This window comes from Vidua chalybeata, chromosome 2 (genome assembly GCF_026979565.1).
Source record: "Vidua chalybeata isolate OUT-0048 chromosome 2, bVidCha1 merged haplotype, whole genome shotgun sequence".
NCBI lineage: Eukaryota > Metazoa > Chordata > Aves > Passeriformes > Viduidae > Vidua > Vidua chalybeata.
The window spans coordinates 99,422,069-99,440,508 of record NC_071531.1 but is presented as its reverse complement, the minus strand read 5'-3'; the positions used below and the strand labels follow the sequence as shown (position 1 = coordinate 99,440,508).

The following is an 18,440-nucleotide window of genomic DNA, read 5'->3' as shown; positions in this document are numbered from 1 at the left end:
TGGATCTTAAATCTGAGATCAGTTAAATCTTGCTTAGCCTTTGCTGTGTACCCATCAGGCTACGATAACTAAAGGGAAATGATGCTGTCCATCAGCTCTTGACAGGACTCCTCATTATCGACCTGCAGGGTCTCATTCAGGCATAAATAAACGAGCTGATGTAGCCTCCTCAGGATAAGACTTCTGAGTCTGTAGTTCATTACATTTTGTTTAATTATTGATAGGGATGGCATTGTGAATTTAAGACTTTCCTTTCCTGCTTTCTGTGCAATCTGTTCTGTGTCTGTGATAAGCCACTGTTACCACAGTGAGAGCACACGAGCCATCAAACTAAAAGGAATGTGCGAGGTAAGATAGGAATGAAAGCAAAAGCACAACAGAATTCCTCAGAAAGGGTACTCAGTCCAAAATCATTCTTAAAGAAAAATATCATGATAATACTTAGCCTATAAGGTGGAACTTTGACATCATGAAGATGGTTTGAAAGGAAATTTAATAAGGAAGTAGAAATGAATCTACACCATAAGCAGAAATTTAGGCCAGGCTTAGTAGGCTATACTGATGAGCATTAAATTATTTTGTGCATTTCAGAAGACTATCTGTGTAGTGTACCCCCCAAAAAAACACCAAATGGAAAAAATTAGACCAGAAGGAGACTTTCTTTTGTCTCTTCAAAATACACATTGCCATGCAGTTGTTACACAGCAATAGCACTAATACTTACCTGTGATTTCAGGCTGCCCACAAGTGCCATTGGTGCCTATTGGCTTATTCCCAGCTGTATCCCCCAGCAAGAATTATGGCAAACATTAGATGGTTTTTACCTGCCTAGTCACAGGCACTGGGTTGTTTATAAGTAGAGGCTGTGTGTAAATTTTACTTCCCCCTCGCAAGTCTTTTTGGAGTCTGTGTATTTGATGTGTCTCATCTTATAAAGATGTTAGATTAAAATCCTGTTGTAAACTGTGACTTATTAAAACAAGTTAAAAAAAGAAGTTGCATGTTACCCATCCAACCCCTCCCTGACCGACAAGGAGCATACTGGATATCTATTTTGGTTTTGTTTTCCCCAAAGAAGGCAAGGTTCTTTGATTGTGAAGGAAAGAAAAATTAGAAGGTTGAGAAACATTGTCTTAAGGAAGAGCCATGGGAACAGTTACATAGGATAGAGATCTTAGTACAAAAATTACAAGCCTGTAGTTCTAGTGGTTCCAGCTACGTGGTTTTTAGTTTGTTTGGGGTTTCTCAAAGGATGGAAAAAATATGTACTGTGCTCATTTTGTTTTCAGTTCAATGAAGTATTTTTATTATTTTTCCCTTTTTTCCCCCCCTCTATCTAGGAATAGGCATCTGATTTTTGATTATTTATTACAACTTAATTTGTTTATTCCTGTCCTTATCTTGATCTATGAACTTTTGTTTTGTGTTTTGACTCTGTCCTGCTGAAGGTGGGAGTGATAGAGGCACTGGGTGGGCACCTGTTGGCTAGCTGGGATCAGTCCACATCTGTTCGTACCCACATGGAGGTCTCAGGAATAATCCTGTAGTCTTACTGTCTGTTTTTAGGGAGTCTTTCAGGGAGTCTGTTGGGAGATTCATCAACAGGTTTTTTTTCTGATAATCTTAACCCCAAACCATTGTTGTCCTAAAAAGGAAGAAATAGAAGATAAAGGAGAAATTCAAATGTTGTATGTTGTCACCTAAAAGTAGGTACAATAATGAAGCAGACTATTATAGTAACCTTCATTTTTTTATTCCTTCAGACTTATGGTGCTCTTTTGAACATGTTTCTTGCAGAGAAATTTTGTTTTCATGTCCTTGGAACTGGAGTGTGCCATGGAGATAATAATAAGAATATGCTAGCCTTTTGCTCCCTCCTTCCCCTCTTATTTCACACAAAGGAAACAAAAAACCCTGATGTTTGCACAAAATTTTGGGATCACTGGGAGAGCCAATTTAAGCTGCTGGATTGTTCCAGGCTAGTTAGTGCATTACCTGAGAAAAAAATGTAGGGTGCACGTTTCTTACATTTGGCCATGCTTTATTGCAGTTTACTGTAGAAAAGTAACTTGTGTATTCCATTGTGGAGTGATGGATGGAATAGAGTAAATAAGAATTGCTGGGGTGGAACGCAAGGAGGGTCTTTGTCAAATGTATCATCATTTTGGCCAAACGTTACTATTGCTGTACTACAGAGGGTTCAGGGATGCCTTATATTCTTGTATCATCTGCGTGAAGGTTGGGGAAAAGTACTTCAATGTGACTATTTCAGAATAGACTTCCTTTTTAAGGGCTTAGCTCTATTGGAAATCAGGGTATATATTTGCTTCCTACAGTAATGGTTGCAACTGAGCAGCCACATTTGTAATCTTTTGAAAACTGTGGTGGGCGACAGGTTCACAGGAGTGCCCAGCGGTGGTTTTAAAGTGAACCTTCCTGTTTCTGTCCCCTGCATCCGCTGGGGATGGGCTCTGAAAGAAGCAAAAGGGGAAACACCCTTGCAGGGTGTTGGCCAAGTCTGTGAGATCGGGGCCCCCTCTAGTGGTGACATCTCTGCCAGGCTCTACGATTTCCTGCTCTCAGCCTGTTTTTATTCAGTCTGGTTTTTTTTTCCCTTTTCTCTAAATCCCGCATTTAGTTCCTGTCTGTATTAGCCCTTTAACTTGCCCACGTATTATACACAGTGGTAAAGAAGAAAATTTTGATATGTTAAACCTAGTGATTGAAAGAAAAGTGGATACAAAAGTAGACATATGATCACTTTGAAATTTCCTACATCTCTAGTGTGATCTTAATTTAACTGTGGCTTTGAGGTGGAGATTTTTAATGTTGATTCTTAAGTTAATGAATGGGAGACTAGATGGAAATGTACAACATGCTGACAGTGCTCAAAAGAAGTGCTTACCAAGTGTATGAGATGGCAGAGTTGCTTCATAATATCTTCAAAATACTAGTCTTGTGAGGTCTGTATGTTTTTATCTTTCTGCCTGAGACAGATGCACTTTCTACATATTTTGAGTCAGCAGCTGTACATCTGGATTCAGGGTTGATCAATGTTCAGATGCTGTTGTTGCATACTGTGGCATCAATAATGATGACTTTGCTAGGAATCAACTTTAGAGCTATCCTTTTTTCAATCTGATACAAGTTGTACTTTCAGAAGGAAAAACTTTGAGCCTATGCATTCCTATGCATAGTTTTTTCATGTTTTTTTCTAATAGGGAAGCAGAATTGTTTTTACTTTACTGGATGTTCTTTGTCTTCTGTTATTTGTTACTCTGTTTGCTAAGTAACCAAGATAGAAATGTTTCTTAGTGAAGAAGTGCCATGCATTTTTTTGGTGTAACTGTCATGAGTAAAGCAGAATGCATTTGATGCCAGGGGCAGTGGAGATCTTTGCTGCCTCTTTTTCACTCACATAGCATCACTGTCCTAGAAGTTGCTGACTGCAGTAAAAGCTAACTGTACACCCAGGATATTATTCATAAATTGTGGCAGAGGGAGAGGATGAGTAAGTATCTGCTGTGAGTATGGAGAGTATGGGGCAGGTCTTAAAAGTATGTAGCACTTCATTGTTCCATTAGTGTTGTCATGACTAATGGAGGGCATTTGTCTCTAGAATGGTGGATTTTCCTACCATTTGGGCAGAAGGCTAGAACAAAGTACTTGCTTCATTAGAGAGCATTGACATTTGATTGATTCTCATAGGTGCAATTATAATGATAGTAGATGACTTCCCCTCTTTGCTGAAGTGGGGGACAGCGTTGCCAAAGATCTGAAGTGCCCTTTAAGTAGATATTCCAAAAGGTGTCCAAGATACGTCTTTTGTGGCTTCAGTTCCCAATGAAGATGTACCTTGCTAATGAGGAAATACTGACTTCCTCAAAGCCTGATAAAACTATGGGGAGCTTACAGTATAAAAAGAAGAGCTCCATGTAGTTGTGCCTTGTAGAACTTCTTTATGTATTTTCTAATGTTCTTATTTACATTATGAAATTAGGGTTGAATTTACTATTTTTTTAAGCTTTTGCAGTGAATTGTTTGAATTCCTTGTCAAATGCATTTCAGACATCTCATTTGAATACATTGAATGGTATCTTAGTGCAAACGCCAATAGCTTCTTCAAAATGATTCCTATCTTTTATTCAGTAAGTGCTGAATCCTACAGGAAAAAAAAGGAACTTAGTGGGCTGGAATTAAAGTTGTTTGGGTGACTTTTTTCCCTTGCAATTTCTTGATTTCAGGAACTTCATAGTAAATACAGATATTTCATATATAGATCTATATATAGATATATTTAATTTTTTTCTTGTTCAATGGTGGATAGATGCTTATAGCACAATTTCAGTTTTTGTCTATTGCAGGTTTGTGTGCTAGAAACAAACTTATAAAACTTATAAAACATAAACTTGAATTTGTCTAACATCTGAAATGTGTAAATCACTTCCTTTTAATTAACTGCTTTCTTTAAAGCTCTTTTTCAAGATTTATGATGTAGTAGTGCATGTGCATATTTGTTTGAGGAATTAGTTTTACAATTTAAAATCCTCAGTTGTTTAGCTCTCCCATAAATAGTGTGCAATTTTAATGTAATAATGTACTAATAACTGATATTTAAAAATATATGACTCACCAGAAAGTAGTGAAATTGGAGCACTTCAGTAATTATAGTGAACAAAATGTAACTATCTGACTTCTAATATTATTTTGGATATTGTGACTAAACCATTTTGACTTCTGCAGAGCAGTTTTTTATACCATGCAAATATAGTATATATATGTATAGTGGCACTTGGTTATCTGGCTGTAAATTGTGAAGTCAGGAAGGTCCTACTCAGTGGTAGCGCTTTGTTGTGGTGGAGGTTGTCAGAGCTGTAGGAATGAAAAGGTTTTGCCGCAGGGATGGGGGCCAGTAATTACTACTGTAATGGCAGTGTGATTCCTGGCCTTGCAGTGTGCTAGTTACCAAACAAGGCTTGGAGTCTCCTGCTAAATGCTTATTTACCAGTGTGAACTTTTTTGCTTTTTATTGTTCACTCCCAGCTAAGGAAATGCTTATTTTGTGTAGTTCCTGTCTGGCTTCCAACATAGTAACACTTCTCATACAAAAGCCATGTCATTGTGCCAGAATTCTGCTGACTCTTTTAAAGATCAAGATTCCATCTAATATTTTTTCTAAACTGGCTTGCTTATTTTTTTGTGTTCTGTTACTTTATTTTGGAGTTTTAACAAACTTGTTCTTGGCAGGGAAAGATGAAGAGAAGCCAGATGTAGTTTGAAAATGTCTTGGTGTCACAAATAATGAATGAATGGTGTATTTAATTTAAAACAGGAAGCTCACTCCATTGCATGGACTCCCATGCCCCATTGTTTTGTATTTGTGTCACCTATTTAATAATGGAAGTTACAGGAAATAATGGCCTCAGGTGAAATCTACCTGTACTGTCTTGGCAACCATGAAATGTTCTTCTGCTACCATAGATTCATTAATTTATTAAATCTCCCTTGTGTTGCATAGTCTAAGCAAATTGTTTAAAATTCTTTTAAATACTAGCAAATTCCACCCCTCTCTTCATTTCCATTTCTTTAGCAAAAGCCAAGTCTGTAATAACTTCATTATTAGTAATTACCATGAAGTGTTATTCTTCAAATTAGTGCCATAAGGGGAGTGTACAGCTTAGCAGTTTGGGAAGTGTAGAGTTAAAAAATTGCAGGAAGAAACTAAAGGTTTGCCAACTTGTTGTTTCTGTACTTTAAAAGTATTGTCACAAGTGGTTTAAAAATGTAGTTTCTGCATTCTTCCGTTTCCCTAAATAACCCAAGAATGCCTTAGCAAAAAAAATTTCAGAAAGTTTATGAATGGTGACAAAATTGAGGTGCAGGCATACTGTTTTTTTCAGTATGCTCAAATGATTCTGGAGTTTCCTAAAGTCTTAACCCTTGTATTTTATACTAGAACTTGTATTTCAGGTTAATTCTGAGTTTTATGCAGACTTACTGTAAGATGCAGAAGTTTGAGGCAAAAGTATCTTCATATAAAGTAGTATCATAATAATTATGTGAACTTCAGAGGTTTCTCTATATGTTTGTATGGGCTTATAAGGTACTGTATAAAACTGTTATGCAGGCTGTTTTCCTTTTAGTTTCTTACAACATGTGCTTTCCTGTGTGGAATTTTCTGAAAGCTGCTAAGCTTTCTTCACAGCTGCATCACGTTCAGAGGCTTACATTCATTCTAGGATTGTACAATAGCAATCTGTTTTCTTCTTTAACTTCCATATAATCAGGGAGGTCTATTTTTTGGGAAAAGTTATACCACAAGTTAAAAATGTGATGGGCATTCTGTATGTCAGATTCCATTCCAGTACTGTATTCCACAAAGACATTCGGATGTCCTGTTAATGATACCTTCTATCAGTAAATGATAGTGATAAACTTCTCCTTTTTGTGTTATGTTACAACAGTGTAAATAAAATGTGCAGTTTTTATTCTGCCCTATACTGTGAATAGATAAGATGTTTAAAAATTATTGTTATCATTATCATTATTTAGGAAGCAACAGTAGATACAAGTGTTGAAATTATCTTACTGTGATAACTACACAGCAACAGATAATGGACTTCCTTTGTTGTGCATATAGTGTGTCCTATAACCCATGGACCTGTGGATGACAGGAAGGCATTTGTCTGTGATGATCTGTGTGGTTTTTGTTTTTCTTTCATCAGTTTAACAGAGTTAAAACTTTGAGAACAAAAGATAGCAATAAATAATTTTAAAAGGGCATTTAACTGTGTTAGTATTGCTTGTTTTAGGAGTGGGGTCAATCTCATTGCTATTTTTCTTTTTTGAGATACTGGAATTTTTCAAGCGTGAGTCAAATATTGTGGCAGCAGTCTTTTATTTGATGTGAAGATAAATGAGAACAGGCATGAAGAGGGAGTTAAGGTGGCAGGCTGCAGTTTTCGGAGCTTGAGAATAAGTAACATTTTAGTGTTCACAGGTTTTGATCTGTGTATCACTGGAGAAGGATCAGGTGAAGGATGGGTTGTTACTCTCCATCTAGTGCTATACAGGTTGTTTTCACCCTAGAAAGGAGAGTTCACTCATCATTTGCTGCTCCTTCCACTTTAAAGGAGAAAGTGACCAGGATATTCCTGGCAATGTCACCACAGGAAAGCATGATTTTTAAAAAGTGAGGTTTTCTTTGCACTTGAATTGTAAAATATGAATAGCTCCTGCATGATTCGAAAAGTTACAGCATGGCAGTCTTCTGTTAATATCTGAAAATAAACATAGCTAGGAAGGTAGCAGAATTCTTTTGGAATGCCATGTTGGTAAACGAGTGCTCTCTGGTTAAATAGAAAACAGTAGAGAATTAAAGCACTAAACCAGAGAAACCATGAAGAGCTTTCTCCTGCTTTGAAACAGTAGTAACAGTCACTCAACAGGAAATGCTTTAGTTTGATGTCAGAAATGAAGGGAAGGAGAAGGTAAGGTAATGCTGCATCTAACCATCAAAGCCTGGTAAGAGAAAGCAGAGCAATTAGAGTTGCTGTTGTATAGTGATTTAGAAGTGAATAATTGGTTGAGGTGCTGGATTCAATCATGCTACCATTAGGGTCAGCAGAGCTGCTCTCAGTTACTGTGCCTGTAGGCCATCACAATTGTCTTGGTAGGGGATGGAGTCATGAAACCCACTTCTTGTTGGAAGCAATGAGGTGAAGCCAAGTGGAGGCTGGCAAGAATAGAATGTGCTGAATTTCAACTCACATTGCAGGAGACAAGAACAAAACTAATAAGTCCTTCTGACTAGTGATAGATTTGAATTCAAGCTGTGCTTCTGCACAGCAAACTTGAAAGGAAGTTAAAAAATTCTTCAGACTTCTACCTGTTTGTTCACAAAAAGCAAATATATGATTTATGGCCCTAAAGACAGGAGACAGATCATCAGGGCCATGGAAATAATCCATACTTTGGCTGCTTTTTGCTTTTTAGTTTAAGTAAGCTTTGAAATAAGCTTTGAAGGATCAGGCACTAGGCTTAAAATAGCAGCAGTGAAGTGAGGAGATCATTAAGTTCTATTTTTTCCTCACCATCAGACATTTCACTTTTTGCGTAGGTACATTCCTGTTCTTTCCACTTCACACGTGACCATTCTTCAGGTGAGGTTATCAGGCTGGTGACATGGGTAGGTAGCATTTGTGTAGTTTCTGAGAATAAGATATTTGTTCTGCAACACTATTTAAACAATGATTTGAACCCAGTTGATTCAGTTGAATGCTGGCATGCATTATTATTTTATGACTTGAGCTCACATCGGTGCTATAATACCTTGTTCTTCACACAGTGATAGTTAAGTAACAAAGCTCAGGAACATTTTTTCCTCCTTACTTTCCTTTGTGACTGTGTGCTTGAAGACCATCACTGTTTCTTTGTGTAGCATTCATTTATAAATGGTTTAGACCCAGAAAATACAGGCCAGTTTGAAGAATTACTTGAATTTTTTATTTATCTGTTCAAGTAAATTAAAGATGTAATCCTGGTTGCTTGTTTTCTCTCAATGCTGTCATTATTTGAAGATGTCTGTGTATTGGCTAGATCTTTGGGTATATTATATGAGCTTTGGAATCTGTTTGCAACTATTTCCTCAGCATATTGAGTCCTGCAAATAATTACTTTTTATTAGACCTAATGAATCCTAATTGAGTGTTTGCTCTTTTATATGCAGCTTGTTCCATTTCAGAATTTTAAAAGTAAAAGTTTACTTTGTGTAATAAAGACACTGAACTAATTTGCTGTCTCTCTGTAAATTATATTTATTCACTTACTTTAATAAATTGCAGCTTTTCAATGTATGTCTTTCTGATGGTTCAAAAAATGTACCTTCTGTCTTTTTCCTCTTTTCAGATTTATCCAAGAATAGGTTAACTGAAGTTCCTACGGAGTTGTGCCATTTTGTGTCACTGGAAACACTAAATCTATACCACAATTGTATCAAAGTTATACCAGATGCCATAGTAAACTTGCAAATGCTAACTTACTTAAATTTGAGGTAAGTTTATCTTTGCTACATTTTTTTGTTTATTTGCAAATTTGTAAAGCTTTTTTTGTCTGCACTTTATAAGGTTACGGAACAACTGACTGCATTTTTTTATGATACTGAAAAGGGTGTTGCAAAAGCTCATTGGCTGCAGAGACAACTCTGTATGAAGGCATTGTAAATGCCAAAATGTAAAAATAATTATTAAAAGAAAACCAAGAAAATCAATCCAGTTCTGTCCCTTAATCTTCTAATAAATCTGAAATGCTAATCACGTCCACTTTTTTTTTAATTCACTTTTTTTTTTAAATTCACTTCTGATGACAAATTTTGTAAAGTTTGACGTACATTTTGCAGTTAAAAAGATGGAGGGACAGAGGATTTATAGTTTTCACAATGGGAAATGGAATGGAAGACTGTGATACTATATCTATCTCTAGCATAGTCATATTATGAAAGAAATACAGCTGCTGCCTTTTTGAGGAGAAAGTGGCAAAGAATTAGACATCTTTGCCTCCTTTCCAGGAAAAATCTGTGTGAATACTAATCAGTATAGAGAATTGCTGTTAGTTAAAGTACAGGTGAATGCACAAGTGCTCTTGATGGAGGGCAGGTGAGCGCTTTTTCAGTTGGGGCAAGGTGTGGAGTTTTCTTTGCGGTTTAATGTGTAAAAACTGTAATAGTGCAGATATATCAGTCTGCTCTTTGTGAGAATGAGGTCTGAGTAGAAGGTGAAGTGGCTCTCGGCCTTTTAAATTCAGGGAATGAAGTTCTGATCATCAGTTTTATCAACACTGAAGATCTTTCTCATGTCTTATTTTCTCAAGTCTATCTTATTACTGTACTGCAGTTTTGGCCACTGTGGAACACTATTTTGTCTTAAAAATTTAAGTGGAGTAGTGTGTCCTGATTATCTGCACACATACAAGAAATAGGACTTGAGATTTTGAATTAGTGTATGTTAGATATACATGAAGAACTTAAAACTGGATTAAGTTATTACATATACATAAAACATCTTGGTAAATTTAGGAATTAATTTAGTTAGAATTCAATGTCATGAAACAGTGAATTAAAACTCTGTATAGTGATAGAATTTGTCTGAATCATCACAAAACTATAATAGATTTTATATCACATATGACAGTACCTTGGTCAAAATAAAAGTAATTTTTAATTTGATTAAGTAAGGTCATTTCTCTCAGTTTAAAATTACCCCTTCACTTGGATGTGCCCTTCCTCATGTAATTGAACGTATTGAAGAGTCTGAAGAAGGAAATACAGCTTTGACTTTCTAACCACGTTACTTCTTGGCAAGAAATACATAATAGATTTAAAATGCATATTTTTCTGCCTGTTACCAGCAGAGCCCATATGTTGAATAGCATTAGAAAGTGATGCCAAGAGATCTATATATAGTTTTTTGGCATTGGTGGATACTGTTCATGTTTTATTTAAAGAAATTCCTTTGAAACTAATGATGATTTATTACTCAGTTGTCCTGGTTATGTTCTGTTCCTTATCTCTTACTGGGTTGCTTTTGAGTTCTGTGGAACTTAAAAATTGTTTTCACTTACTTTTTATCTGTGTCTGATCTGTGGCATAGGGTTACTGTTTTAGAGGCTAGGCTTCCTCCATTTGAGTTCTTTGAACTTGAAAAAATACTTCCAGGTAATTTTTCAAAAATGTTGTGTCTTGCTGTAAGGACATTAGAATTAAGAAACCTGGCTCCACAACAAGCATTCATACTTTTTTCCAGCTTCTGCTGGTTAACAGTTGGAGTTCTTATTTTTATTTTCTTTGGGTTTGTTACTTGATATCTCTGTATCTTGGCATGCACAACAGAGATAGGATGGTAGTTTGCTTTGTACAACATTTTAAGACTGTTTTGTAGAGCATGAATATGCATCTCTATATGCAGGTTTGTAGCATGCTGCTGGTCTGGCTCTTGAAGAAATGCTTTGCAACTTGTGGAATTTTAATTTTTCCTTGTCTTTGTTTCATGTCAATATTGCAACTCCTACTGAAATTGCACAGGACAATTTTTACCATGTGTTCCAGAGTGTAGTCACATATCTTTGCTTTCTGAAGCCTTAACATGTAGGCAGGAGCTAATAAAAATGGTTTATGCTGGAGTACCCCTTCAAGTTACTGTTCATTGTTTTACTACATGCTAATAATCATAAGAAAGAAAATGTTATATTTTAAGGAAATTTTTAAATATTCCAGAAGAGAGTACTTATTATGTTTTTCTGATAAGCATGAAGTTTCTTCTCGGAATTGAGCCACAAATTACTATTTATGATCTTGTGGACATCACAAAGGTTCAGGACATTTGTCATCTTTAAGCTCTAGCTTCTGAATCTTGGAAAGAAATGAACCAGTGATAGTCCCAGAAATTTTTGCTGTATTTACCTGGGTTAATTGCACAGAACCATAGAACAAGATATACCAAGAAATCTTCAACTATAAATGTCCTTTAAATTAATTGAGAAAATAACCATTTGGTCTGTTATTTATATATTTGTCTTTCAGCTGGAACAAAAGGCATCCATTTTAATGGCACATAAAACCACAGGAATGTTTAAATCTCAGTTGACTTCCCTGTATTCATTAGAAAGGGACACAGCTGTTCTTTGTGACAAACAGATTTGTTACAATGTTGTTAAACTGATACAATGCATTTTTTCCACAGTGGTATATTCTGCAATATTGTTAGTCAATAATCAGGTGTTTCTAATGTTGCAAGTGTCTTAATTATTGCCTTTGGAAAATTTCAATTTTATATGCATAAAATATGACCCACGAAAATGAAGACATTTTACAGCTCTCAGAGTTTGTGAGTATACACTAGAACATCACCGATGGTTTTAATATTTTTTGTTTTGTTTTGTTGCAGTCGAAATCAGCTTTCTTCTTTGCCAGCTTGCCTGTGTGGTCTTCCTCTAAAAGTCTTAATTGCAAGTAACAATAAGCTAGGTTCCCTTCCAGAAGAGATAGGTCAGCTAAAACAGTTAATGGAATTGGTATGTTACTGATTTTTTTTTCACTTTTTATTTTGACTTCTTTTGAATTTAAATAGAAACAGTAAAATTCACTTTTCGCATATATTTGAACAAGTGCTCAATACCATAATGTAGTTTGCAGACCTTAAGTTTTTAACTTCTCAAGTGTGTTGGATAATAACACAATAGGATTTTCCTTTATGTTCTTCAGGACTATTTTAAACAACATCACTGCCCTTGGTTCATTCAAAACTCAGTTTCAAAGTTCCTCATCTTTACCAGTGTTGCTCACTGCCTGCCCTGGCTCCCTGTTTCACTGTATCAAGTCCTTAAGTTCTGGCATCAGGCTCTACAAGGTTGTACCCCTCTGTAGCACCCTCCCCTCCAGCTTCCTTTCTGTGTTTTTACTATCTGCTTACCACACTGCATTCCACTCGAGATACTGGTCTTATCAGTCTATTTTCATTTTATTTCACTACATTTGTCATGCAACCTTCCTTTCCTGGAACACGCATCTAAACAGATCTACAAAATGATTATACTCCTTGTTGTCAAATACAGTTTCTACAAGCAGTTGATAATTTAGAATATATTGTCCAGTCAATGACAGTCTGAAAAAGCAAAACTTATTTGGTACTATAGCATAAAATAAATTTAAATTTAATTGCACATGTTTCTGGAAAATATATATGAGAATGCTTCCCTTTCTCTTCCTTTAACTTCTTCTGCTATATATTGTAGGTTGAGACTCTGAATTCTTTATGACATAAGTCTTCTGGTTATTTCTATTGATTTTGACCTTTTGAGATACAAATTGACAAACTATATTTTGACAAAGCTAATTTATGCATAGTAAAGCAATCAGATTTGAACTCCCTTCCAGCTGCTGTTATCTCCATTGACAGCATTTACCTTGCATTGCTTTTCTGTGCCTGAAAGTCCCTTATTATCATATTCCTGTTTTTATAATAGTAGTTCCTCCAATAAATTACATTACAGAAATGAATAACATTGCTTGAGACCCCAACCCTGCTATTGATTCTTCATAGGTATTATGAAGTGACAACTATGGGGCTTGTTACTTCTGATATTCTTGAGCAGCATCCTGTGGTATCAGGCTTCTGTTATATATTACAATTGATATGGCTGTTGATGAGGATGGTGGGGGTAGTTACCTTTTCCTTTCTGAGTTATGACTGAGTTCAAGACTACCAAGTTTGTTTTCTTTCGTGAGCATTATTAATTTATCTTATCAAATATTTTAAATTTTTGTGTGTGGTGGGTTAAATGAGATTTACACAGATGGTTCTGATTTAATTATTCTTAAAAATAAGTTATAGCACTGTTTTTGTTGTGCTTAAAATAGACACAATAGAAGGTGATGGTTCTGGCTTTATAAATAATTTAAGTTAAATTTAGTAAAAAGTTTAGTAAAAACTAAAAGCTTGAAATCAGTGTTGATTATACCCAAAGCAGATTGGGTTTGTTAAGTTCAAGCATATCATGTGTTTAAATTTTGGAATTCTGGATTTTCATATTGCTTTCCAGTTATAGTATAGCTTGTGTTACTGTTTGTCATGAAGAGCAAAACAATTCTTGCTCTAAAAGTATTCCATATGAGAGCTCTAGCCACATGTCACTTTGGTAGCCTAGAAGATACATGACAACTGAAAAAGGTTCTGATGCTTGTTCTTTGTGATTTAGAAGGCTTTGGGGAGGGGGGGCTGAATGAAAAACAAGTTTTTGTTAAATTGAGCATGAGTCTGTTCAGATGACCTGATTACACAGTTTGATGCCACCATGTGTGTTTGGTACATTTCTAGTGAATGAGTTGCACTATTTAACTGGAAATGACATAACTGTGATGTATTGGGAGAAGCAAATAGTGGTAGGATTGAGAGTGGGGAATCTGTGTTGGCATGTAAACTGTAAAGCACTTCAGATAATAAGGTGATCATTGTTCTAAAATGAGTAAAAGAAACAAAGAAAAAAACATGAAGTCATATTGCAGTTGTTGCACAAAAAGTTCAGCTGTGTGAGAGCAGTGCCAGCCTGAATAGCATGGGATTCAAGCAGAAGCATCACCCAGCCCTCTGGCAGGGAGTGCTGTTGTTGTGGTGTGTACACAGTGCTGGTGCTGGCCTGGGCCACAGGATAGACCCTGAGATGCCACCTGGCTCCGTGCAGTTCTCATATCCATAGGACATTTCTGAGCAACCTCAGGTTCCCCAGATGTTTCACAAGCTGCCTGCAGTGAGATCTGTATGTACATAGCAAAGGGTTGTTTTAACTACTTTTTTATACAAAATTTACCCCTATAGTCACTGTAGAATGATGCAAATGTAATTTGCTGCAAATTAGATCTTTCCAGTAAACTCTGCATTTTCCCTTCTATCCTCCAAACTGGGGTAGGTAATGGTTTTCTTATTACAGGTACGTATTTTTATGAATTTCATACTTGTAGCATAGAACAACTTTGATATTACTTGCAGAAAACTTCCAGGTATTCTTTTAAATTTAGGGTTCTGACAGCTAACTTATTTTGGTTCTTGTAGCATAAGTATTTTCTCCCTGTGGAATACATTTTAATTATTTGGCAAAAAATTTGGTTGGTAAGTTTACTTTTATTTGCTGCAAAAAAATCTTTGACTCAATCATGCCTCTACTGTCAGCCAGCAGAGTGCAAGATTAGTGTGAAGATAATCTGAAACTTGCTTTCTGCCAAGGAAAAGTAATTATGCAGAGATGGCTCAGTAATTGTACCCAAAACTATCAGATGTACAGTAAAATTCCATTCTCCATCCTATCAGGCAGTATTGCACTTCTGCCTTCTTCAGATAACAGCCCCCTCCATCTCTGGGATGCTCCTATCTCATGTTGGAAGCCTTCAACTTTCTCACCTGGGATTTATGTCCTTTACCTCATTCATCTAATCAGAGACAGCAGCCTGACCACGTGGGACTAGCTGCCTGCTGTTTTCTAAAAGGGTCCATGTGTTCACATACTGTGTAACTTCTTTTTACTCTTCCGTATGGCTTCTCTGTCACAAGCTCTGACTGAACCCAGGTGCTTTTTAGGAATAATGGCTCAGTCAGGAGTCCTGAGTTTAAAGTTATGTAAGGAGGAAGTTCGCCTCAATTTGAATGGTTTGGCTAAACTTCTGTGTGTGTATGAATAAATATGTTAACGTGGAGTCAGAGTACCTTATTGTTTTTTCTGTTTATCTTACTGAACATACATGCTGAATTGGATTGGTTTAAGGCCATTTAAACGTTACCATAAACAAAGTGAAACAATTGATGATTTTGCTTTCATGCCACAGAAATTAATGTTAAATTTCCTTAATTTAATAAATGTTAAATAAGACCCTTACATTTCTCTGATTTTGACAAATTGCCTTGTCATGGCAGGACATGGTCTATCTGGTGAGAACAGAATAGAATTAATACAAGAAGTCTGTCAGCAGATAATAGTTCCCCACGGAACTTGAGTGTTTGCACTTCAGTTACCTGTAAATGTCCTTGAAGCCAAGTTCCAAAATGGTGGTTGCATAATTCCTTAAAAAATTACTATCTTGGAAACCATAGGTGTTTGATAGTATTGCTTCCATTACTGCCAAAGTAGCGAGAAAGTTTAACACTGTCACATACACACTCATGAAGTCTAATACTAGTCAAGAGCATAACTACGAATAAATGTTACAAGTCTTTGTTTTCCATGGCTATTCAAACACAGTAATAAAAAAAGCCAGTTGGACTACAGTGTTTAGTAGGCTAAAGGATACTGCTGTCTCTAGAGATCTTGTGAATGCTGACATGCTGTCACAATAGATCAGTCTTATTGAGGATGTTTTGAAAGGCTGTAAGTGGAAGTGGACTTTGTTTTTGAGGTTACATGCTGCCAGCTTTCTTTTTCTTTTTTTGATGCTTCCTCTAGAATTCTTTCTCTTTCCCTGGCTTGTTCTGGTGTGCGTGCCTAAGTACACTTGGTCTGGAGTTTCTTTGCCACAAGGTGACTTTAAATTCTGTGCCCTAAAAATCAAATATCTAATTATGAAGTAATTTAAAGACTGTAAATTAAAAATAGGACAGTAAAGCTTTAAAAATAAATGGTCAGGGAACAGTGCAATTAACCAACTTTGTGACTACTTGGGCAAAAATGTACTCATTAGCTGGGATTTTTAATTTCCCTTGTCCAAAAGCTAAAAGTAATTTCCTGACTGTGTTTTGAGAAGGGAAGGAAGCCTTGGCAGCAGTAGGATTCTATTACAAGAAGAAGCTTGTTGGATATAGGGAACAGCATTGCCAGGTCACATTTTGGTTTTACTACCCTATTTTTGTTAAGTAGATTTTAGGCGCAAAGATAGGGGGTTAATATAATGGTTTTGACTGGCATTAGAGCAAGCATCTTCAAATACATGATTGGAAACCTGGCTTCTCGAACTTGTGTAGTCTAAGAGCTCCCAGATGCTTTATAAATGCATTTGAAACAGTTGAAAGAGTAGGAGTATTCAGTTGGCTTTTCAGGAAAATTGGGCATTACCCCATTTAGATTTCTTACTGTGAGATACTATTTCCTGCTTTTAGTACTGAAATGACAGCATAATTGGAACATTACTGAAATTTGCAGGTTGCCTGGGATGTGAGCTGAGGTGTCAGTGTCCATTTGGCAGCAAAAATGATAGCTAGTATTTAACAATTGTCTCACCAGACTGATTTAATCCAAGAAGTTGCTCTTTCATACACATTCATAGCAGTTTCTTGCTTGAAATAGTTAATTAATGCCAAATAAGCTCTGTCCCTTTTCATTATGGTCTACTACGTGCCACGATGATCAAATATATGCCTTTACTGAGCATCATTACAGAATATTACTGCTGTATTACTAGTATTATTATTGTTATTATTATTTATTTTGCTTAAATATTCAATCTACAAGAGCAAGAAACTTTTTAAAGACTCAGATCCACACACTGGGATTTTTATGTTTCATCCTAACATATTTGGTTATATAATCACTATACTGAATTCTTAGATGAAGAAAAAAGAAAAAAACTAGAACTTGTTAAGTAGTTTTGAATATTTCTATAGAAATTAACTTAACTTTCAAAATTAACTTGTTCTCCAAATAACAATTTGCACTGTTTTTAACTAACACGCAAACATTTTCCCATGTATTTTTTATTTTGTTGTGACAACAGGACATAGATTGTTGCATTTTTTCAGGTTAAAACAGTGTCACAATAATAATATCATATGTTTGTATTATGGAACATGTAGGAGCTGAAAGTTCATTATTATTTGTTATTGCTGTTTTACTGTAGGATGTCAGCTGTAATGAAATCACAGCTTTGCCACAGCAGATAGGCCAGCTGAAATCTTTAAAAGAACTGAATGTCAGAAGAAATTACCTCGAAGTTTTACCCCAAGGTAAAAGCAAATGAACAAAAAAAAAAAATCTTTACAGTAGCTCTTCTTATTATAATTTTGAAAGTATTTTTAATCATATAAATAGATACTATTAAAAAGTAGCTATTACCTTGTGTTCAAATTTATTCCATTTGGGTCTGCAGAATTTAACATTCATTGGTATACACTGAAGAACAGCGTGTGAGGTTTCTTCAATGTATCTTTATGATTCTAGGCAGCTTTAAGTTAAACAAGTGTCTGAATGCTGTATGCGAACTGTCAGCTGAATTTCAGGGAAAAAAAATTCAAAGTGTTTGTTTTAGAATTTATCACTTGTGTAACAACACTCAGTTATTTCCCAGTATAAAATCAAGTAAATGTTATCTTATTCCTCCCTGAGTTTGTATTTTTCCTGAATGCAAAAGGAGGGTTATTCAAAAATGTTATTATTTTATGCCAAAAATAACAACAGATATAACACCTTCTCTCCTTTTTATTACTTTTAGAACTAGTACAGCTTCCCTTGGTAAAGTTTGACTTTTCCTGCAATAAAGTGCTAGTGATTCCAATTTGTTTTAGAAAGATGGTGCAGTTACAAGTATTACTGCTTGAAAATAATCCTTTGCAATCTCCACCAGCACAAGTAAGTAATAATTTAAGTTGTGGCTTAATACTGGATGGCTGCTAACACATTTTGGAGTGTAAAATGTCACCTTCTGCAATTGCAGTCTTCTGAATTTCAGTGATCACAGACTGTTGATAGTTGTTGATATTTAAATAAGATAAGATGTATATAAATAAGACATAAAAAATATCTTCTGTTCTCAATATGAATTTGTACAGCACTTAAGCACACATCTAGAAGATGTCCATTTTGTTAGCTGTTAATTTTTGTGATTTCTATCTGCATATGAATGCTAACGTTGGAATATGTGTATAATTTTGAAAAACAGTAGTGATAAACTTCCTGGGTAATTTTTCTTTCTG

The 18,440-nt window shown here is 35.6% G+C and overlaps 1 protein-coding gene across 2 annotated transcripts in view; it reads left to right on the top strand.

Moving 5' to 3' along the window:
• Positions 1–18,440, top strand: part of LRCH1 (leucine rich repeats and calponin homology domain containing 1) — a 113,921-nt gene that overhangs the window by 42,043 nt on the left and 53,438 nt on the right. For both annotated transcript variants that reach the window (XM_053934715.1, XM_053934714.1), the window contains exons 2-5: positions 8,908–9,052; positions 11,940–12,066; positions 17,369–17,474; positions 17,960–18,096. In XM_053934715.1, coding sequence (XP_053790690.1) covers positions 8,908–9,052; positions 11,940–12,066; positions 17,369–17,474; positions 17,960–18,096 — 515 coding nt within the window. The remainder of the gene's footprint in view (positions 1–8,907; positions 9,053–11,939; positions 12,067–17,368; positions 17,475–17,959; positions 18,097–18,440) is intronic.